Source organism: Hypanus sabinus, chromosome 12, assembly GCF_030144855.1.
Source record: "Hypanus sabinus isolate sHypSab1 chromosome 12, sHypSab1.hap1, whole genome shotgun sequence".
In the NCBI taxonomy this organism is placed as follows: Eukaryota; Metazoa; Chordata; class Chondrichthyes; order Myliobatiformes; family Dasyatidae; genus Hypanus; species Hypanus sabinus.
This window is the reverse complement of record NC_082717.1, coordinates 26,266,763-26,290,588: the sequence shown is the minus strand read 5'-3', so window position 1 is coordinate 26,290,588 and position 23,826 is coordinate 26,266,763. Positions and strand designations below refer to the sequence as shown.

The window sequence follows — 23,826 nt, the reverse complement described above, 5'->3', positions numbered from 1 at the left end:
TTCTGTTCAAAGCACACAAGCTACAACTGTCATCAATAGACAGAGGCCTCTGGAAAGGGTGAATGTGGGGAGGATGTTTCCTTTCATTAGAATTGCTGGTCGTTATTCACAAATGCGGACCCCAGGTTGGGAATGCCTGTTTAGAGGGAGATACCTCTGTGATGCAAGAGAAAGGCAGGGCGAAAACTGAGGAGGATTCGAGATAATCTAAATTGAGGTCTGTCTTAATTGGATCAGCACACACTAGTAAGTGCTAGGGAAATGGTGAACGGGACAGTCCATTTTAGGATGAGCAGCATCTGTTGACAAACTTTTCATTATCAGTTCTTTTATTACCTGTCAATTAAATATCCCCTGAAATGACATCTCTCTTCCCACATTATTCAGTAAAGCTATTCTCTTTGCATATAACAATGCATCTCAGAAAATGACTACAAATAGGTTTCTGTATGTGTTGGAACGAATAAAATCAGTTAGTTTCTTTCCTAGTCCAATTTTTTATTTTTATTACTCTTCAGCAGTTTTTTACTCAAAAAAACCTTCTGAATTAAATGCTTCATTGTTATCAGCTGACGCTGAAGGAATATTAATGGCCATCAGAAAAACTGTTGGAAGGCTCTCATTGTGTCAGAAAATTTATTCAGTGGATGTTTTATTTTTGCTTGATATACAAACTTCTGTCTTCATAGAGTGAAGGGGTAAAGAAGGGAAGGTTAGCAAACAGCTACAGATAACTTTCGGGTGAAAAAAAATATGCTTCCAGTATCCTAGCTACTGAGATATTGCTATGTCAACAGGGCCTCTTAACCCTCCCTCAGCTGATTACTTTATCATGTACTTTCATAGGAAGTAAATAAGCATTTAATATTTCAATGTAATTTGGTACAGTATTTACATGTATTACTGTGCAATAGGTTTAGGGGTGTGTGTGTATGTATGTTACAAGGGTTACAGGTGTGTTTAAGGAAACAAGGTTTTATACTCCCTATACCAACTATCTTGCTGGCGAATGTTCAGTCTCTGGTGAATAAAATTGATAATCTTAGAGCCAGGGTGCTGAATCAGAGGGACATCAGGGTCGCGTGTGTCCCTTGTTTCACAGAATACTGGTTAACCCCTTCCGTACCAGATGCAGCAATTCAGAGCGGCAGGTTTACTATACAACGTCAGGTCAGATCTATAGAGTTTCTCAAAAGCAGAGGTGGAGGAGTGCGCCACATGATCATCTCTTCTGGGTGCACAAATGTATCAGTGCTGTCCTAATTCTGCTCACCAGACCTGGAAAATCTAGCAGTAAATTACCGTCCTTTTTACCTACCACAGGAGTTCTCTGGGGTCATTTTGGTAGCAGTTTGCATTCCACCTCAGGCCAATGTCAAGCAGGCTTTAGATGATCTGAGTAATGTGATCAACATGCACAAAACAACGCACCCTAAGCCTTCACCATCGTTTTGGGAGATTTTAACCAGGCCAGTCTGAAAAAAATCACTAAGTAACTACCATCAACAGATCACTTTCAATACCAGAGGAAACAACACACTGGACCATTGCTACACCACCATCAAGAATGCCTGCCGTGCTATTCCATGCCCTCACTTCGGGAAGTCTGATCACCTGGCTGCACTTCTACTCCCCGAGTATAGGCAGAGACTGGAGACTGCAGCACCAAGAAGGCATGGACAAGTGAAGCACAGGAGCGCCTACAGGACTGCTTTGAATCGGTGGATTGGACCGTATTGAGGGATTCATCTTGAAACCTGGATGAGTATGCTGCAGTTGTTACCGACTGTGTGGATGAGTGTGTGCCCACAAAGACTTTTTGTACATTCCCAAACCAAAAGGCGTGGATGAACCAGGAGGTATGTTATCTGCTAAAGGCTAGATCTGTGGCATTCAAGTGTGGCAATCCAAGCCTGGGCCAGAAGACCAGGTATGAGTTGCGGAGGGCTATTTCAAGGGCGAAGAGACAATTTTGAATGAGGTTGGAAGTGACATCAGATGCACGGCAACTCTGGCAGGGTCTGCAAGACATTATTTCCTACAAAGTGAAACCCAATAGCATGAATGGCAGTGATGCTCTGCTACCAGACAAACACAATGCATGCTTTGAAAGGGAGAACACAACTACAGCTGTGAAGAACACCTGATGATACTGTGATCTCCGTCTCAGAGGCCAATGTTACACTGTCTTTAAATAGAGTGAACAGTCGTAAGGTGGAAGGGCCCAATGAAGTACCTGGTAAGGCTCTGAAAACCTGTTGCAACCAACTAGCGGGACGATTCAAGGACATTTTCAACCTCTCACTGCTACGGGCAGCAGTTCCCACTTACTTCAAAAAGGCAACAATTATACTAGTGCCTGAGAGAATAATGTGAGCTGTCTTAATGACTATCACCCGGTAGCACTCACATCGACAGTGATGAAATGCTTTGAGAGGTTGGTCATGACTAGACTGAACTCCTGCCTCAGCAAGGACCAGGACCCATTGCAGTTTGCCTATTGCCACAATAGGTCAATGGTAGATGCAGTCTCAATGGCTCTACACACAGCTTTACACCACCTGGACAATACAAATGTCTACATCAGGATGCCATTCATCGACTATAGCTCAGCATTTAATACCATCATTCCCACAATCCTGACTGAGAAGTTGCAGAACTTGAGCTTCTGTACCTCCCTTTGCAGTTGGATCCTTGACTTCCTGACCAGAAGACCATAATCTGTGCGGATTGGTGATAACATCTCCTCCTCACTGATGATCAACACTGGTGCACCTCAGGGTGTGTGCTTAGCCCACTGCTCTACTCTCTATATACCCATGACTGTGTGGCTAGGCATAGCTCAAATACCATCTATAAATTTGCTAATGATACAACCACTGTTGGTAGAATCTCAGGTGGTGACGAGAGGACGTGAGATATGCTAACTAGTGGAATGGTGCCACAGCAACTACCTGGCACACAACGTCAGTGGACAAAGTTGCTGATTGTGGACTTCAGGAAGGATAAGACAAAGGAACACATACCAATCCTCATAGAGGGATCAGAAGTGGAGAGAGTGAGCAGTTTCAAGTTCCTGGGTGTCAAGATCTCTGAGGATCTAACCTGGTCTCAACATATCGATGTAATTATAAAGAAGTCAAGACAGCGGCTATACTTTATTAGGAGTTTGAAGAGATTTGGCATGTCAACAAGTACACTTAAAAATCTCTACAGTTGTACAGTGGAGAGCATTCTGACAGGCTGCATCACTGTCTGGTATGGTGGGGCTACTGCACAGGACTGAAAGAAGCTGCAGAAGGTCGTAAATCTAGTCGGCTCCATCTTGGGTACTAGCCTATAAAGTACCCAGGACACCTTTAGGGAGCGGTGTCTCAGAAAGGCAGCATCCATTATTAAGGACCTCCAGCACTGCAGGACATGCCCTTTTCTCACTGTTACCATCAGCTAGGAGGTACAAAAGCCTGAAGGCACACACTCAGTGATTCAGGAACATCTTCTTCCCCTCTGTCATTCAATTCCTAAATGGACATTGAATCTTTGGACACTACCTGATTCTTTTTTAAATATACAGTATTTCTGTTTTTGCACATTTAAAAAAAATCTATTCAATACAAGTAATTAATTTACTATTTATTTATTATTATTTTATTTTATTTTCTCTGCTAGATTTTGTATTGAACTGCTAAGTTAACAAATTTCACGTCACATGCCAGTGATAATAAACCCGATTCTGATTCTGATTCTTCTGTACTTGTCAATGTGGAGCAGAGAGTGAGTTTGTAAATCTGGCCGGAGCAAAGAATGTTGAGAATGGCGAGGGTGGAGAACCGCGGCAGGGGTGTGGGACAGGGGGGCAGAGAAAGAGTGCTGGGAGCGGAGTGGGGGCACGGGTGCAGACAGACACAGCACTGAAACATCAGGCAATGTTATATGATTCTAAATAATTGGTTTAGTAATCATTGCAGAATGTCTCTCTAGAGCATTCTATCTTCCTCCCCTCTCCCTACCCTTTCTCTTGGTCCACAATATAGACCTGTATCAGAATAAAGTCTATCACCACTCACATAAGCCATGAAATTTATTTTTTTAACAGCAGCCGTACAGTGCAATACATAAAATTACTACTGTACTGTGCAGAAGTCTTGGGTACTGTAGGTATATATATGAGCCAAAGACTTTTCCCATTGTACTATATATATATGCTTTTTACAGTGTAATTGTCCTTGAAATTGAGGCAACATTTGAGAAGCCTTAGCTAAACTGGAGTCAGTAGGTATCAGGAGGAGGACCTCAACTAGTTAAAATCATACTTATCACAATGGAAGATGATTGTCATGGTCGGAAGTCAGTCACCTTGGCCACAGCACATCTCAGCACGAGTTTCTCAAGGTGGTGTCCTGGGATGAAACATCCTCAGCTGCTTTATCAAAGACATTCCTTTAATCACAAAGTCAGAGGTAGAGATGTTCATAGATAACTGCATGATGTTCGGTACCATTCACAATTCCCCAGTCAAAGAAGCAGTCCACATCCAAATACAACAAGACATGGACAATATTCAGGCCTGGGCTGATGCTAAATAATGTTCATGCCACACAAGTATCGGACAATGACAATATCCAACAAACTACAATCCACCTGTCATCCATTCAAAAGCACAACCATCATTGAATCTCCCATTGTCAATATCCTGGGGGTTACCTCTGGCCACAAATTGAACTGGTACACATAATCTACGCTATATGCACTAGATGGCTGTAAAAGAAAGTCAGTGGCCAAGAATCATGAGGCAAGTAGATCACCTCCTAACTCTCCAAATCCTGACTCCCATCCACGAGGCTCAAGTCAGGAGTGCGATGGAATACTCTCCACTTGCCTGGATGACTACAGCTTCAAGAGCACTCAAGAACCTCGACACCATACAGGACATGGCAACCCACTTGATAGGAATCCCACCTGCAATGATCAAATCACAATAAATGCACAGTAGCGGTAGTTTGTACCATCTACAGGATACACACCAACATTCTTCAGACCACACCTTCCAAACCCATGACCTCTACCAGCTGGAAGGGTAGGAAAAGCATGGGAATATCATCACCTGAAGGTTGATCTCCAAACTGGAAACCATCCTGACATGGAAATATCTCTGTTGCTTCAATATTGATGGTCAATATCCCAGAACTCCCTCCCTAAGTATATTGTCAGTAAACCTACACATCAAAGACTCAATGGTTCAAGATGGCAGCCCACCTCCACCTTCTTTTAGGGATGGACAATTGGCTCTGCCTGCAAAGCCCACCTCCTTTAAATGAATAGGCAGTATTTATAGTAAAAAAAAATCCACAATGCTTAACATGCTTACAGTTTTTGGTCATTTAAAACATTTGCAATTTACATAATAAATTACACCATCAGTAGTCAAAATGTAAACTTCTCAGAGCTTCAAAAAACAAAACAATCCCGATCAACTGCATCAGCGTGACTAGGCAAGTCTTCATGCGGAATGCATGAAGAGTAATGTAAACTCGAGGTTTGTGGTTTGGAGTTTAGAATTCACACCCATTTAGATCTCCTCTCACAAAAACAGAACACAGTTCCAGCAGATTCTTGATAAGTGTGTACAGCTGTTTAACTGCTAAAAAGCACTCTGCACTTAATGGTTTGCAGAGCTATTAATTTTGGTCCCTTGCTATATTAGGTAAAGTAAATTTTCTTTCATATTGAAAATAAATGTTGTCAGGATTGACAGACAGTAATTGTGTCGGAAAAGCAGGGGTTTTATTTATTTGACTGTTATATATTTATTTTGGCACCAAAAAAATTAGATGCGAGGAGTCTAAAATAAGACCAGAAAATGCTAAAGTACTCAAAAGATCAAATTGCATCTGCAGATAGGAAAATAAACCAGATATTTCAGGTTGAAAGCCCCCCTTTCCACAAGTGCAGTGTGACTTGTTGATTTTTTAAAAACATTTTCTTGCATTTATTTTAAAAATGGATATACTATATTTTCTATTTTTTATGATGATATTTCAATCTAATTCCTAAGTGAACCAGTGCTCAACTGTGTGTCTGATTTCATCACTTATTTTCCCCAGGACAATCCTGATAATATGACACAATTTGCATAAGGTTATCATGCCTGTCACAGCTGGTAAGAAGCAACAATTCCCTGCAGATTATCCTTGTTTATCCATTCAGTCTGCATATCTCTAGGATATGCACATTAACTTTATAACTAAAGAAATTCCAAATATGTCTGTCAACATTCTGCTCTGATGGCTAACACCCAATTCTTACTTCAAGTGCAAGAGTCACATGGCTTCAAAACGTCATTGTGTACGATAATAGAATGTCCATTATAGGACTCCAGCTGCTCAATCTTGGTTAGGGAGCAACTGATCTATTTTCATTGATATGATTCAGCTAATACAATTGATTCATCTAATACGATTAATTCCTATTGCATTGTTCAACTGTTTTTGAAATGTTGTTATCAGTCGAGTAAAACTGACGTGATTCACAATGAAGAGACAGGCGTTAAGATGTTAACCTATTCAATCTTCACCTCTTTCTAAATGCAGATTTTTTCAGTACTATCTTTGGAAGAGTACATTTGCAAATAACATAATACAGAAGCAATATGGTGCAGGTACTTTAATTCAACTGAACAAAATGTTTCCAATTAATCAAACGAAGTAGTCCTTTTGTCTTACACAGTTATCAGTTGATATTATTAAAGATCCAGATGTCACTTGTTTGAGATGAATTGGCTGCAGCTTTTCTGGTGTTCAAAGCATAGCATAGGGAGGTGGGGCAGTAGAAGCATTGAAAACTTTGCAGGTCTGAACATGGTGGAGAGTTGAGCCCTTAACTTCCTGCAATACAGACAAGATTACTCTTCTTCAGTGAGAATGTGAAAAAGGAGAGCACATATAGCACATTTGGAGGGTTATGGGTTGAATGCGGGCCAGTGGGACTAGGTGAGTGTAAGCATCGGCACGGACTAGAAGGGCCGAGATGGCCTGTTTCTGTGCTGTAATTGTTATATGGTTATATAGACCATACAGTTCCATGAACATGAACTACCTTCTCCAGTCAATGTCCCTAACCCCAGCATTCACCTCAACCCCATGTCAAGTGAAGCACTGGAACCAGTACCAGGAAAGGAGGAGATCTTCTATCAGACCAGGTTTCCTTTGAATTGAGCTGCATCAGTTAGAGCTAATCAGTTGATTAGTTAGAGCTGCAAATAAAGTTTTAAGAGAAATTGTCTGGTGTAGGACGGATGCTGGTGAGGGCAAATATTAAAAAGGAAGGTCAAAGTTTCGACAGCGATAACCAGAGTTGGGTCAGGAAGGGACAGAACATGTGTTCATCAAGTTTCTGATTAATCAGACGTGGGGGAATTGGGAAGAAGAAAAACAATGAAGGCTCTTTATTAAAATGAGTGTGCTTTCTTTACAAGGTTAGTGAATTATTGGCATAAATCTAAATTAATGTTAATGATCAGAAAGCCATTACATATATATGGTTGCAAAATGACCAAGATGAGTTAAATTCAATTTTTCAGCATGGTTACTTTTTAATAGATTTAGACAAAATAGGAAAGGTGGCCCCATGTTAGAGAATGGAATGAAGGAAGTAGTGAGAAAGAATCTTAACTGAGTAAAACAAGATCTGGAATTAATATGGATGGGGCTAAGAAACAATAGATGTCAGAAGACATTGGTGGGAGATACATACTCAGTGGGTGGCCTCTTTATTAGGTATGACAGCTTATTAATTCAAATATTTAATTAGCCAATCATTCAACAGCATCTCAATGCATAAAAGCATGCATACATGGTCAAGAGGTTGGGTTGTTGCTCAGTTATTGGTGTGGTTCTCTAAATTCAAAGTAAATTTATTGTTCAAGTACATACAGTATATGTTACCATATACACCCTGAGATTCTTTTCTTGCAAACATTTACTCTGTCACTTTAGAACATTCCACGTTCAGCATCATGACCTGAGGGCTGTCACCACTGAGATCTTAATGTCTGTGTTCAGGGTGCAGAGGACTACCAAGATCAACCTGGTTTGTCCTATTAGTTGAATTTGGACAGGGAGGTAAAAGCAGCAGGTGAGTTGGTGGTTGTTGTTCTGGACAATGACAATGGGTGACAGGTTATGCTCAACACAATCTGTCTATTGTCTAAATGTCCTGTTTAGTCTATATGTTACCGAGGATGTATGATGTATAAACATTCAAAATAAAAGTAGGTACACTGGGTCTATCACAAAAACATATTATCTGTTCAGAATACTATACAGTCCGGCTGCATTTTTTTAACAACCATTATTGCAGATCCAAAGTATTTAATTGGTTCTTAAGTACTTAAGGAAAAAAACTGTAAAAATACAAAATATTTTTGTCTACAGGCAGTCTCATATTGGACAAATTTAAATGAGGCCTTTTTTCTGTAATTTATGCTTCACATGTAAAGCAGTACAAAAAGTTAAATCACTTTAAATCAGAATTAGTATTACCAGCATATGTTATGAACTTTGTTAGGTTTATGACAGCAATACAATGAAATATGGTACATGATCAATAAATATATTAAAAACTGAGTTACATTAAGTACATATGTGTCTATTAAATAGTTAATTTGAAATAAGTAGTGCAAAAAAAAGAGAAAAAAATTAGTGAGCTAGTGTTCAGGAGTTCAATATCCATTTAGGAATCAGATGGCAGAGGGGCAGAAGCTGTTCTAAATCATTGAGGGTGTGCCTTCAGGCTCCTGTACCTCCTACCTGATGGTAACAGTGAGAGAGGGCATGCCCTGGTTGGTATGGATCCTTTATGATGGATGCTACCTTCCTAAGGTACCACTCCTTGAAGATATCTTGGATACTGCGGAGGCTTGTACTATGACAAGCTGACAAATTCTGCAAGTTTCGGCAACTTACTTCGATCTTGTACAGTAGCAACTCCCCACCCCCCCACCCGATACCAGACGTCAATGCAGCCAGTCAGAATACTCTCCACTGTACATTTACAGAGCCTTTCTAGTGTTTTAGTTGACAAAAAAAAAATCCTCATACTCCTAATGAAAGATAAGCACCGTCTTGCCTTCTTTATAACTGCATCAATATGTTGCCTCCAGGTTAGGCCCTCGGAGATAATCACACACAGGAACCTGAAATTTCTCACTCTCTCCACTTCTGATCCCTCCATGAGGATTGGTTTGCGTTCCCTGGCCTTTCCCTTCCGGAAGCACACAATCAGCTCTTTGATCTTGCTAACACTGAGTGTCAGGTAGTTGCGACAACACAACTCAACTAATCAGTCTCACTCCTGTACGCTCTCTCGTCACACTCAGAAATTCTGACAAAGCTGGTTGTATCATCAATAAGTTTATAGATGGCACTTGAGACATGTCTAGTCACACAGTCATGGTGGTAGAGAGAGTACAACAGTGGGCTATACACGCATCCCTGTGGTGCACCAGTGTCGATTGTCTGTGAGGTGGTGATCCGATCTGCATGGATTGTGGTCTTTTGGTTGGGAAGTCAAGGATCCAGTTGCAGAGGGAGGTACAGAGGCCGAGGTTTCACAGCTTTTCACTCAGGGCTGTAGGAATGATGATGCTAAATGCTGAGCTGTAGTCAATAAACAGCATCCTGACAGAGTTATCTGCATTACCCAGGTGATCCAAGATCGTGTGGAGAGTCAATGGACAATAGACAATAGGTGCAGAAGTAGACCATTCGGCCCTTCGAGCCTGCGCCACCATTTTGAGATCATGGCTGATCATCTACTATCAATACCCAGTTCCTGCCTTGTCCCCATATCCCTTGATTCCCCTATCCATAAGATACCTATCTAGCTCCTTCTTGAAAGCATCCAGAGAATTGGCCTCCACTACCTTCCGAGGCAGTGCATTCCAGACCCCCACAACTCTCTGGGAGAAGTAGTTTTTCCTTAACTCTGTCCTAAATGACCTACCCCTTATTCTCAAACCATGCCCTCTGGTACTGGACTCTCCCAGCATCTGGAACATATTTCCTGCCTCTATCTTGTCCAATCCCTTAATAATCTTATACGTTGCAATCAGATCCCCTCTCAATCTCCTTAATTCCAGCGTGTACAAGCCCAGTCTCTCTAACCTGTCTGCATAAGACAGTCCAGACATCCCAGGAATTAACCTCGTGAATCTACGCTGCACTTCCTCTACAGCCAGGATGTCCTTCCTTAACCCTGGAGACCAAAACTGTACAGAATACTCCAGGTGTGGTCTCACCAGGGCTCTGTACAAATGCAAGAGGATTTCCTTGCTCTTGTACTCAATTCCCTTTGTAATAAAGGCCAACATTCTATTAGCCTTCTTCAATGCCTGCTGCACTTGCTCATTCACCTTCAGTGACTGATGAACAAGGGCTCCTAGATTTCTTTGTATTTCTCCCTTACCTAACTCTACACCTTTCAGATAATAATCTGCCTTCCTGTTCTTACTCCCAAAGTGGATAACCTCACACTTGTTCACATTAAACCTCATCTGCCAAGTACCTGCCCACTCACCCAGCCTATCCAAGTCACCCTGAATTCTCCTAACATCCTCATCACATGTCACACTGCCACCCAGCTTAGTATCATCAGCAAATTTGCTGATGTTATTCTCAATGCCTTCATCCAAATCGTTAACATAAATTGTAAACAGCTGTAGTCCCAATACTGAGGCCTGTGGCACCCCACCTGCCATTCTGAGAAACACCCATTCACCGTTACCCTTTGCTTTCTATCAGCCAACCAGTTTTCTATCCATGTCAATGTCTTCCCCCCGATACCCTGAGCTTTGATTTTACCCACCAATCTCCTATGTGGGACCTTATCAAATGCCTTCTGAAAATCGAGGTACACTACATCCACTGGATCTCCCCTGTCTAACTTCCTGGTTACATCCTCAAAAAACTCCAACAGATTAGTCAAGCATGATGTACCCTTGGTAAATCCATGCTGGCTCGGCCCAATCCTATCACTGCTATCTAGATATGCCACTATTTCATCTTTAATAATGGACTCTAGCATCTTCCCCACCACCAATGTCAGGCTGACAGGTCGATAGTTCTCTATTTTCTCCCTCCTTCCTTTCTTAAAAAGTGGGATAACATTAGCCATTCTCCAATCCTCAGGAACTGATCCTGAATCTAAGGAACATTGGAAAATGATTACCAATGCATCCACAATTTTCAGAGCCACCTCCTTTAGTACCCTAGGATGCAGCCCATCTGGACCTGGGAATTTGTCAGCTTTCAGTCCCATCAGTCTACTCATCACCGTTTCCTTCCTAATGTCAATCTGTTTCTTTTTTTTTTCTTTTTCTTTCTTTCTAAATCTTTTTATTATTATTAGTAATATGGACAGAATACAAATGACATATTGATAAAGAAATTACCAACATACAAATTCCATTACATATAAAAAAACATACATAATAGTTACAATATAAATGAGTTTACCAAGACATGCCATAAAATATATGTATGAACATGGTAAATCTAAATATTTCATAATATATGATATAAAGAAAACAGAAAAAAGAAAGAAAAATATATATATATATATATATATATATAATGCAAAACTAGCTAATCTACTAAATCTGTTTCATTTCCTCTGTCACCCTACGTCCTTGGCCCATCCATACATCTGGAAGATTGCTTGTGTCTTCCCTAGTGAAGACAGATCTAAAGTACTTATTAAATTCTTCTGCCACTTCTCTGTTTCCCATAACAATTTCACCCAATTCATTCTTCAAGGGCCCAACATTGTTCTTAACTATCTTCTTTCTCTTCACATACCTAAAAAAGCTTTTGCTATCTTCCTTTATATTCCTGGCTAGCTTGCGTTTGTACCTCATTTTTTCTCCCCGTATTGGCTTTTTAGTTAAGTTCTGTTGTTCCTTAAAAACTTCCCAATCATCTGTCCTCCCACTCACCTTAGCTCTGTCATACTTCCTTTTTTTAAATGCTATGCAATCTCTGACTTCCTTTGTCAACCACTGTGGCCCCTTTCCCCCCTTTGAATCCTTCCTTCTCTGGGGGATGAACTGATTTTGCACCTTGTGCATTATTCCCAAGAATACCTGCCATTGCTGTTCCACTTTATTTTCTGCTAGGATATCCGTCCAGTCAACTTTGGCCAGCTCCTCCCTCATGGCTCCATAGTCTCCTTTGTTCAACTGCAGCACTGACACTTCCGAGCTGCCCTTATCCTTCTCAAATTGCAGATAAAATCTTATCATATTATGATTACTACCTCCTAATGGCTCCTTTACTGCAAGATCGCTTATCAAATCCTGTTCATTACATAACACTAAATCCAGAATAGTCTTGTCCCTGGTTGGCTCTCGTACAAGCTGTTCCAAGAATGCATCCCGTAGGCATTGGGATTGCGTCTACATTATGCATATTGTGGTGATAGGCAAATTTCAGTGGTTCCAGGTCCTATCTGAGACACATAATTTTAGCCATGACCAACCTCTCAAGGCATTTCATCATCATATATGTGAGTGCTACTGGATGATAGTCATTAAGGCAGCTCAAGCTGCTCTTAGCATATCAACGCTAGAAGTGAATTTTCAAGCAATGTTGCCTGAACTTTTTTTTTCTAGGTTGCTTCTCTTATAGGACAGAAAAAAATTCAAAACTAGATGCCCTGAAACTGGCTGCCACGGTAAGTTAAATTGCAACTTCAAGTTTAATTATCATTGAATCATATATGAATATGGCCAAACAAAACAGCATTCTTCTGGGCCCAAGGTGCAAAACATTCCCAACCTCACACTGTACAAAGCACATTGCACAAATAGCACATATGGTTGCAGTTTCAGAAAAACATAGTCATAAAGCGTGGTATATAGCCTAAGTCTACGAGTGGCAAGACTGTAAAACTGATGGCAAATTGTCCTGGTTCAGCATGTCTTTCCACTGAGTGAACACCAGAGGGCAGCATCAACTGGAAGGACTAGCTCCTAACCAAATTGCGGATACCAGCGCACCTCTGCAGGCTACTGTTTACATTACTCTTGAATTAAAATTCTATCCAACTTACTTTTCTACTGCTTGGAATAATGATTTTCTTTTTTCCTGTAAAAAGGTTATGGAAGGAGTCATGACCACCTCCCTCAGAAAATGATACGTCCTTAAATGTGTCCATTCGGAATAAAGGATCAATCTGTGAAAAAGAGAAGACATTGAAGAACTAAATAAAGTGCAATTTCCTGTCTTATTCCTTGGGTAGGTAAAATTAGGATAGCCTTTGAACTGGTCTGTCTATTCTATATTTGTTTTATATTGCTCCATAAAATCAGCAATAAGTTGTATCTCATTCCCTTTTATAATATATAGGTCTAAAATATGCATTCCATGACATACATTGTTTTGTTTATGCAAAGGAACATTACCACTTGTATATACACCTCCAAATTATACATCTTCCTTTTTGATAATTGCACTATCAATTGGAGGAGCAAATTTGTAAGGAGATAGCAGATATTTGTGGTAAGCACAAGGTTGTGATTGTGGGAGATTTTAATTTTCCACACATAGACTGGGAAGCCCAATCTGTAAAAGGGCTGGATGGTTTGGAGTTTGTAAAATGTGTGCAGGATAGTTTTTTGCAGCAATACATAGAGGGACCAACTAGAGAAGGGACAGTGTTGGATCTCCTGTTAGGGAATGAGATAGGTCAGGTGATGGATGTATGTGTTGGGGAGCACTTCGGGTCCAGTGATCACAATACAGTTAGTTTCAATATAATAATGGAGAAGGATAGGGCTGGACCCAGGGTTGAGATTTTTGATTGGAGAAAGGTTAACTTTGAGGAGATGTGGAAGGATTTGGAAGGAGTGGATTGGGACAATTTGTTTTATGGGAAGGATGTAATAGAGAAATGGAGGTCATTTAAAGGTGAAATTTTGAGGGTACAGAATCTTTATGTTCTTGTTAGGTTGAAAGGAAGGGTTAAAAGTTTGAGAGAGCCATGGTTTTCAAGGGATATTGGAAACTTGGTTCGGAAAAAGAGGGAGATCTACAATAAATATAGGCAGCATGGAGTAAATGAGGTGCTCGAGGAATATAAAGAATGTAAGAAGAATCTGAAGAAAGTAATTAGAAAAGCAAAAAGAAGATATGAGGTTGCTTTGGCAAGTAAGGTGAAAATAAATCTGAAGGGCTTCTACAGTTATATTAATAGCAAAAGGATAGTGAGGGCTAAAATTGGCCCCTTAGAGAATCAGAGTGGACAGCTATATCTGGAGCCGAAAGAGATGGGGCAGATTTTGAACAATTTCTTTTCTTCGGTATTCACTAAGGAGAAGGATATTGAACTGTGTAAGGTAAGGGAAATGAGTAGAGAAGTTCTGGTGTTACATACCCGTGGGTATCTTGTACTTGTCACGTAACAGTGGTGTTGAAGATATGCTGGACCTAAGGTAGTGGTGTTGTGATGGTGGAGTGACATCATTTTCCCACCAATAGAGGTCAAGTGACAGGTTTTTTTAACAGGGTATAAAAGGAGGACCCCTCCCTGTGAGGGGGGCAGTTTGTGGCTGGATTTGCCACTGCGTGGTCCAATATTATGATGCAGTTTGGTTGAAAGGTGGAGTTTTATTGAATGCCTAAAGTTTAAAAGGTCATTGCCAGCAGTTACTTTATAATACTGCCAGTTAAAAATCAGTGAAGAGTGAAGATCGGAGTTCAGGAGCTAAGAGATCGGGGAAAGTCGATTTCGATGGTGAAACAGGTTCGACCTTGTTCGATCCTCATTCGGAAGGAATTTGTTGGCTGTCCCCCGGTAACCCCTGCAAAATATAGCAGAAAGGATTGGGTACAGTTTTGTAAAGGAAAGGTCAGTGCCTTTAAGCCGTTTCATTTTCATCTTCGTAAATTCTCCGGGAAAAGTATAGTTTGACTGGGAACTGCAACAACACGGCGTGAAAGAGAATTTAAATTGTCTAAAAAGTCTCACATTTAATGGACTGTAAGCATTTTGAACTTTTGCAGTACTACTTTGAAGAACTGTTTTTGCAACCTCGCTTTAAGAACTGTTTTCACTTTATTCCTTTAAGAACTGTTTAAGCTGCCACACAGCAGCTGATTTCCGGTTATGTTAGTTGTTTGTTTACTTTTGGGGGTTTGTTTTTCAGTGTTTAATAAATGTTTTCTTTGTTATAAAAACCCTGCTTCACTTATATATTTATTGTTGCTGAATCCGTAACACAGGAAATTATTTCAATTAAAGAGGAGGAAGTACTGGCGCTCTTAAGGAATATAAAAGCGGATAAATCTCTGAGTCCTGACAGGATATTCCCTAGGACCTTGAGGGCAGTTGGTGTAGAGATAGCAGGGGCTCTGACAGAAATATTTCAAATATCATTAGAAACTGGGATGGTGCTGGAGGATTGGTGTATTGCTCATGTAGTTCCATTGTTTAAAAAAGGTTCTAAGAGTAAACCTAGCAATTATAGGCCTGTTAGTTTGACGTCAGTGGTGGGTAAATTAATGGGAAGTATTCTTAGAAATGGTATATATAATTATCCGGATAGACAGGGTCTGATTAGGAATAGTCAGCGTGGATTTGTGTGTGGAAGGTCATGTTTGACAAATCTTATTGAATTTTTTGAAGACGTTTCAAGGAAAGTTGACGAGGCTAAAGCACTAGATGTTGTCTATATGGACTTCAATAAGGCTTTTGACAAGGTTCCGCATGGAAGGTTAGTTAGGAAGGTTCAATCATTAGGTATTAATATTGAAGTAGTAAAATGGATACAACAGTGGCTGGATGGGAGACGCCAGAGAGCAGTGGTGGATAACTGTTTGTCAGGTTGGAGGCCGGTGACTAGTGGTGTGCCTCATTTCTTTACTCAGAGAGTGGTAGCTGTGTGGAATGAGCTTCCAGTAGAAGTGGTAGAGGCAGGTTCGGTATTGTCATTTAAAGTAAAATTGGATAGGTATATGGACAGGAAAGGAATGGAGGGTTATGGGCTGAGTGTGGGCCAGTGGGACTAGGTGATTGTAAGTGCCGGCATGGACTAAAAGGGCTGAGATGGCCTGTTACCCTGCTGTAATTGTTATATCACTTCCCCTTCATTGTGGGGTTCAAGTCCTCCACCTCACTAACAGAAACAGAAGGACAACTTTGGTTCAAAGTGGCACCTCACAAAGAAATTCTCAAACAAAATTATACCAGCACATATTGCCCATTCTTGGCAGTAATGTCCATATTCCTGAAAATAGAATGAATTAACAGAATGTTCCCTGAAGACATCAAAACTAAGTGGCACTCAGTGGCCGCTTTACTGGGTACAGACAGGACTGTTGCTATGTTTGTGGTCTTTTGCTGCTGTAGCCCATTTATGTTCAGGTTCATTGTTCAGTGATGCTCTTCTGTTGTAACATGTGGTTATTTGAGTTACTGTTACCTTCCTGTCAGTTTGAACCAGTCTGGCGATTCTCCTCTGAACTCTCTCACTAACAAGGCATTTTTGCCCACAGAACTGCTCCTTACTGGAAGTTTTTTTTAAAGTTTTTGCACCACTCTCTGTAAACTCTAGAGACTGTTGTGTGTGAAAACCCCAGGAGATCAGTAGTTTCTGAGATACTCAAATCACCCCGTCTGGCACCAAAAATCATTCCAAAGTGGAAGTCACTATGTCTAGTAGGAAGTCATTTCTTCCCATTTCTGATGTTTGTTCTGAACAGCAACTGAACCTCTTAATCAAGTCTGCATCCCGTTAAGCATTGAGTTGCTGCCACATGCTTGGCTGATTAGATACTTGCATTAACGAGCAGGGGTATTGATGTACAGAACAAAGTGGACACTGAGTGTATATTGAGCTAATTCAAACTTCTATACATAGACGCTGAGACAAGTTCCATTCAAAAGGACATAACTTAATTAAAGTTGATGAGTGCATTTGACTGAACTATAGAAATCTAACTAAGAATCATTATTCAGCAATATCCTCCTGTCCCAATGAACTCTGAGGATTAGATCCTGAGATGCTATTGATACTATGTGGCAGTAAAACCTGAAAGGGTTAATTTCTGCATCAGATTTGCTCCCAATTCTTTTGAAAGACGATTACTAACTTGAGGTATGAAATTGGTAAAGTTTGGAACCTACAGTATATCTTTTTGCATGCGGTAAGTTCAAATGACAATTGTTCAGTTGCACAAATCAAGTAATGCGATTAGACAAGAAAACATTTGTCGCATCAGAAGTCAGACCTGCAGTTGCACAGAGTCAGAGTTCACAGCACATAGTATCACAACGGAATTAGGTTCTTTGCTGAATCAAATTAATCCTCGAGCTCTGTTCTCTATTCTGCCTCAAATATTTATCCTTTAAGACGATCAAGCTCAATCACCCTGATGCTTTATGGTTCAGATCTTGCTGGTCAAGCTCCAATATCCCACATCTGCCTAATCCTGATGCAGAAAACAAGTCAGACTGTCCTATTGCACCCAGCCAGGACTCCAACAATATGGTCAGCATCTGCTGGTAGAATAAGGATGCCCCAGGCAGAAAACATTCCGAGTTAGACTGGCTATAAAAATGAAATGTTTTCAATAAATGTTAATCATTTTTCTAACTGAAGTAGACAATGTAAAAAATGGAACTCATGAAACATATTTAAAGTGCTTTTAAAATCTAATCAGACTGGCTATTTTTACTATATTGATATTTTTACTATAAATTAACCATGAATTTTCTTACAAAGCATAATACAGTACCTTTTCCTTTGCCTGATATACCATGGACCTAAATTCCCCATTGGCAACACTTGCAGGGTGTCCACACCCCCTTGGGTATGGTGATTGTTAGCACAAGTGACACATTTCACTGTTTGTTGTGACATATATGTGATAAATAAATTTGAATCTGAATCTGGATCCTGTGTCAGGTCCGATCCCACGCAGATCCCAAAAGCAGTTCCCTGGTATTATGTTGGAGAGGTCCTGCAAGATCACTACTGGGCTCCATACCCAGAAGCGCCCAATTGAATTTTGAGAGTGATGCAAAACCACCCTGAAATGTTTATAATGCTTTTCTGGGAAACACTAGAGAAAATAATTTTGCAGCTGGATATTAGGTGAGATATAACATTGAGGTTTTATTTACTGGATGTCATTTGACATCTTATCAAGTACTTTATATCCTCTGTAAATGTGATTATTATGATCTTACTTTGTACACAGGAAGAGCCCGGAATACTGCCCCCATTGCTCTTTTGCCAGATACAGAATTTTCCACTGGTTTACATTTTAGCTGTTTGGAATAAAGATGCAAAAACAAAAATCAATGTGCTTTTGATTAGTATTATTTATTGAACTTAAAACTTACACAAATGATGGCAAAGTGAACAAAGATTGGAAACAGTGACATTCAAAAGGATCTAACACAATATCCCAGAGCTTGCAACCCCTGTTGGAGGACTGATCACAATATTAGTATCTAAAACTTTCTAAAGCTTTAAATAAATTGCAAGTCCTGAATTAGTGGAAAAGATACATTTTGACAAAGGCAAATTTTGCCATTTAACTGGCTATCTACAGATCAAATCTGTGGTTTTCAAGACTGTTACTTGGGGATTTACAACCATGGAATGGGGAGGGGAGGGGAGGGGAACAGCTGTTACTTTTATGTGAACGAAATTCCATTTTATCAGCAAAGGTGACAGTTTTAGTGAGGAATCATTCAATTGAGATTGATTTTAACAGCTCCGACATCAAACACATTCCATAAGATAACTTTTTAAACTTAATAAAAGTAAAATATAAAATAGAAAGAGGCCCGTAGTTTAGTATTAGTCTACAATTAGTAGTTTTAACAAAATGTAGATTTTGAGTACTTACCCAGAAAGTGAATTAGAAAAATCCATTGGCACTTATTTAAAAAAGTATTAACAGCATATGGAGCACAATTTTGTCCAGGTTTTACTATATTTGTACAGCTTTTCCAGTGAAATGCCAGTCATCAGGAAATTGGGTCAGGCACTTAATGGCATAATTCACTCTAACTCTGATATTATTTCTGCATCGTGTTTTGCACGTACAATAATAATACATTTGGAAAATCACAGCAGTTAAGCAGCATGTGGAAAGACACTCTGATGAAAGGCCACAGACTCAAATCATGACTGTTTCTCTTTATAATTCCGTGAGTGAGCCACTCAGGGAGTAGTGCTAATATTATTTTTGTGACTGCACATGCTATCTTAACTATGTATGCTGTGTGTTATTTATGACTGTCGGCTCTGTGCTTTGGTTCTTTGTCCTGGAGGAACGTTGTTTGATTTAGCTACATTCATGCATATGGTTGAATTACAATTAAACTTGAACTTTTCACAGATACTGCCTAACGTACTGAGCGTTTCCAGAATTTCAGTTTACATTTAGGATTTCTAGCATTTGTTTTCTGGATTTTCACATCACAGTGAAAATTGTGAAATCTGTCTGATTTATTGGGAAAATGCTCAGACCTTGCTTTTACCCCAATAATATCCTATCCAATCAATTTCCTTGCACTTCCCTAGCAACTCCAACCCAGCTGGTGACTGTCATAAAGGGGATCATGTTCACAATGCTAACCAGTAGGTCAGCATGCCCAAGCCTTCACTGCTCTAGTCCTAGTCAGCAGTACTGTGAGTGTAAAGCTCAGATTTCAATGCCCCACAAAGGTCCCAAATCATTCTTTTACTTTCTTGAACAATAATGCCCCATTCTCACCATTCCCATTTGGTGATGAGAATTGATATTACTACTAAATTTACTACACATTTACTTAAGCCAAACTGTATGCATGTGAACTTAAGGAATGAGTGCTTTATAGTTCATTACAGAACCAAAAGTAATTTCAGCAATAATCAAACTTGTACTATTCTTCTAAACTTTCTAACTTCATCACAGACCACTATCTGAGAATTTAGGCATTTCTGCATTAATTGAGAGGGAGTTCATGAAATGCCTGCTAACTTGACCTGAACACTATAGATTAATTCACACTGGTTTGTGAAGCTGCGCCCTCACCATTATTAATATACAGTTATTTATAATGATACCCCTAATATAGCAAAATTGCCCAAGGCAGTATATCAAATGAAATTTGAGAATGAATCTCAGAAAGCGACATTATGGCAGATGACCATATTAAAGAAAGGAAGACAAGGAAAGGAGTGAAAAATACTTTTGGGAGAGAATTCAGAATTTATGGCCCTGGCATTTGAAGGCAGAGCTGCCATAATATGAAGTAGATAACAAAGTAGATGCTCATGAAAGCCAGATGACCACAAATACCTTGAAGATCTGGGACTAAGGATATTAAAGCAAGGATAATAAATGTAAAATTAATTGCCTGACTGTGGGAACCAATGTTAGACACAAACAAAGGGACAGTCTAATGGTTTTGGCCTGTTTCAGCATCATACTTCTCTATGACTGTATGACACAGTGGGGATGACTTCAATCTCGTTTCTCTATGGCAGATTGGAGATGATTCCAATCCCGTTTCTCTATGACTCTGGGACAGAATTGTTAGTTTAGGAGGGTCAAGCTTGAGCTTTTGGAGAGAGAGCTGATGATGGTTAATTTGGAACAGTGTGTGATAGCAAAGCTGAGGAGAAAACACTACCAAATGTAGGGGTTGGGAAGGGAGTGTGGTGATGGGGGAGGGAGGTAATCTTGCCTCATATGATAGATACTAGAGAAACACTGATTTCACAGCAATGCATGAAAATCAAGGAAAGTTCTATTCCTACCCTTGGAATAGTCAATGAGTTAAATAATTTTTTGTCTTGATCAACATCAAGAACTTTCCGTTGTTGCTCCATCTTCATTAAGTAACCTTCCCGATCAAATGGTTTCCATCTAAATCAAAAAGCTGTAAAAGTAAATGTGCTTACCTTTCAAGGTTTGAGTTAAGTTAAAGTACTTGTATCTAGAACAGTTGAATGATTGTTATTTTAACTGCAGTCAAACACATTTAGCAATAGAAATGGAGAAAACTTAGATCTACAAACCGCTTATCATCAGCTGATAAAGTAGGTGTAAAGTGTGATTCACAAATAGATACATGTGAACAACATATCAACCACTACGGACCTTGGAATGCAGTGCAAATCAAACTTCAGGAAAGAGACACTTCCATGGAGAATCCATGCATTAGAAACATAGAAAACCCACAGCACAATACAGACCCTTCAGCCCACAATGCTGTGCCGATCATGCACTTACTTTAGAAATTACCTCGGGTTACCCATAGCCCTCTATTTTGCTAAGCTCCATGAACCTATCCAGGAGTCTCTTGAAAGACCCTATTGCATTCACTACCACCACCATTGCCAGAAGCCCATTCCACGCATTCACCACTCTCTGCCTAAAAATCTTACCCCTGATATCTCCTCTGTTCCTACTTCCAAGCACCCTAAAACTGTGCCCTCTCCTGTTAGCCATTTCAGCCCTGAGATGAAGCCTCTGACTATTCACACAATCATTGTGAATTTTGTTTCCAATAACAAAGAACTTGACAGTAACTATTGAACAATCTGGATCAGAATGGGCCAGGAGATGCATCTGTAGCCTTTCTGATCCAAAATGGGAAGGTCCATTGTACGAGTAGTGGGAGGAGCAGGATAAGTTCTATTCAAATTAGAGCCACAATATTTCATTGATAGATAATTAAAAGTAGATTAATTATCAAAGTATATATGCAGTATACAACCCTAAGATTCATCTTCCCACAGACAGCCATGAAACAAAGAAAACCATGGACCGCGTTCAAAGAAAACATCAAACACTCAATGCACAGAAAATGTGAACAAATCACACAAACAGCAAAAAATGAGCGAATAATGCATAGAATATGAAACATCAAACTGCATAGTCCTTGAAACAGTCTAGGAATGTTCAGTGTAGTTCAGTTCAGTTCCATTTAGCGCTCTTTCATTCCTGACTACAGGCCACAGGTCTGGTCCACGTCGAAATGTCCCAATCAGAATAGCAGAAAATAGCAATAAAAAAGCAGCAGTAACCACAGACATTGCTGGCTGTCAACACTGTTGAGGGAATTCTGATTATTTTTGAAACATTCAAAAACTTTTCAAGATGATGCACAAACTGGACAAAGTTTCCAGCAATCCTAAAACCTTAGATTTCAATTGGAGGCATCATGTATCATATTTCACATACTTCAGCACCTGTAGCTCAGTGGGTAACACTATTGCTTCTGGATCACAAAGTTATCAATTTAAATTTGACTCCAGGGACCCAATATATACGTAGATTGAGGCCAATTAAGGATGGGCAATAAATGCAAGTGCCCATAATGCACATGCCCCGTGACTTTAAAAATCAGGAATGATATAGGCAAAACATAACATAATATTTCTATACAACACACACAAAATGCTGGTGGAACACAGTAGGCCAAGCAGCATCTATAGGGATAAGCATTGTTGACGTTTCAGGCCGAGACCCTTCGTCAGGACTAAGGTGCACTTACTATAGGGTCACAAACTACAAGACGTTCTGATCAACTTTATTATTTATCGTCTCACCTTTCCCAGTCCAACATCAAAGGGTAGTCCAAATGGTCCGCCTTGTTGGATTGCTTTGACTTACCCTCCACAGGTCCCTCAGTTATGTCACTGGGTAAAACACACTCACTGGGATTCATTAAAAGCAGCTCACTTTGCTGTCCAAAATATCCAATGTAATGGCCATTTAATGCATACCAAACCCTGAAAAGCAATAAAACAGTTAATCATTTAACATTTTTCTTTCAAAAATAAAAGGCCAGGTATATGGGTACAGGGAAACTAAGGTCCAGAAATATTTCTATGCTCAAATTCACGTGCCAAAGTAAAAGGACAGATATATGTCATGGTTCTCCCAAAACCAACTCACTAAACCCACCAGAAAGAAACAAGCTGTTTAGCTGAAGGTGACAGAGTATAACGTAACACAGCAGGGGAGTCTGGTGAACAGGTGAGAACTCAGAAATGGATTACGTAGCAAGAGATCAAAGGACTTCATCTTCCTTGCTTTTTAATGGTTTGTCCTCACTCAGCCAAAGCCTCTTTGTAGCACTGTCCGGTTCCCTCCTTCGAGCTGCACTGGCAGCCTGCCTGCTGATTCTACTCCTACACCTCCTGTATTCAGTGATCCCCATTGCTATCCTTAATATCGATTGCCGCCGATGAGAAAGTATCTGATAAAGGGGGGGGGGGGGGTGCATTTCTCTCCGACAAAGCTCGGAGAACTTCATTGCACACTTGTGAATATGTCTGTCTCATGTATGATGGGAAAATACTTTGGAATTTTCAATAACATTTTAAAATTTGCATTTACTGGCTTAGCTTTGAGCATTGAGATAATTAATGTGAAAAAATGAGCTGCTACAAAGCCACTATTATGTATGTACACTGTGATAAGTTGACCCAGGCAGTTTCCATGATAAATATGGGAATGAGAAGTGATTCTGGAAACCTGACAAAACTGCAATATCACAGTAGAAGGCATGGCATTTAAAATATTAGTTAAGTAATCAATAGGCATGCAATAGCAATTTGAGAATATAGTTAGGCTACATACCCATAAATAGAAGAAAGTGCACATGGCAAATTCATTTCAGAGGCTTGGTGAAGTACACAACCACTATTGTATAAGTATTTCTTTCAAACAACTGATGACAAATTGATATGTTGAACTTAAATCCTGTCATTTTGGTTTAGGAATACAAATTTACATCAAATATTTAGAAATAAAACTC

General features: G+C 39.8%; 1 protein-coding gene across 1 annotated transcript in view; it reads right to left on the bottom strand.

The window, feature by feature from the left end:
- Nucleotides 1–5,827: 5,827 nt before the first annotated feature.
- LOC132403322 (WD repeat-containing protein 64-like) overlaps nt 5,828–23,826 on the bottom strand; it is a 129,568-nt gene continuing 111,569 nt past the window's right edge. Inside the window, exons 24-28 of the mRNA XM_059986773.1 lie at nt 22,613–22,795; nt 20,816–20,924; nt 18,247–18,327; nt 13,108–13,230; nt 5,828–5,842 (exon numbers count right to left, since the gene is read on the bottom strand). Of these exons, the coding sequence (XP_059842756.1) occupies nt 5,828–5,842; nt 13,108–13,230; nt 18,247–18,327; nt 20,816–20,924; nt 22,613–22,795 (511 nt within the window). The remainder of the gene's footprint in view (nt 5,843–13,107; nt 13,231–18,246; nt 18,328–20,815; nt 20,925–22,612; nt 22,796–23,826) is intronic.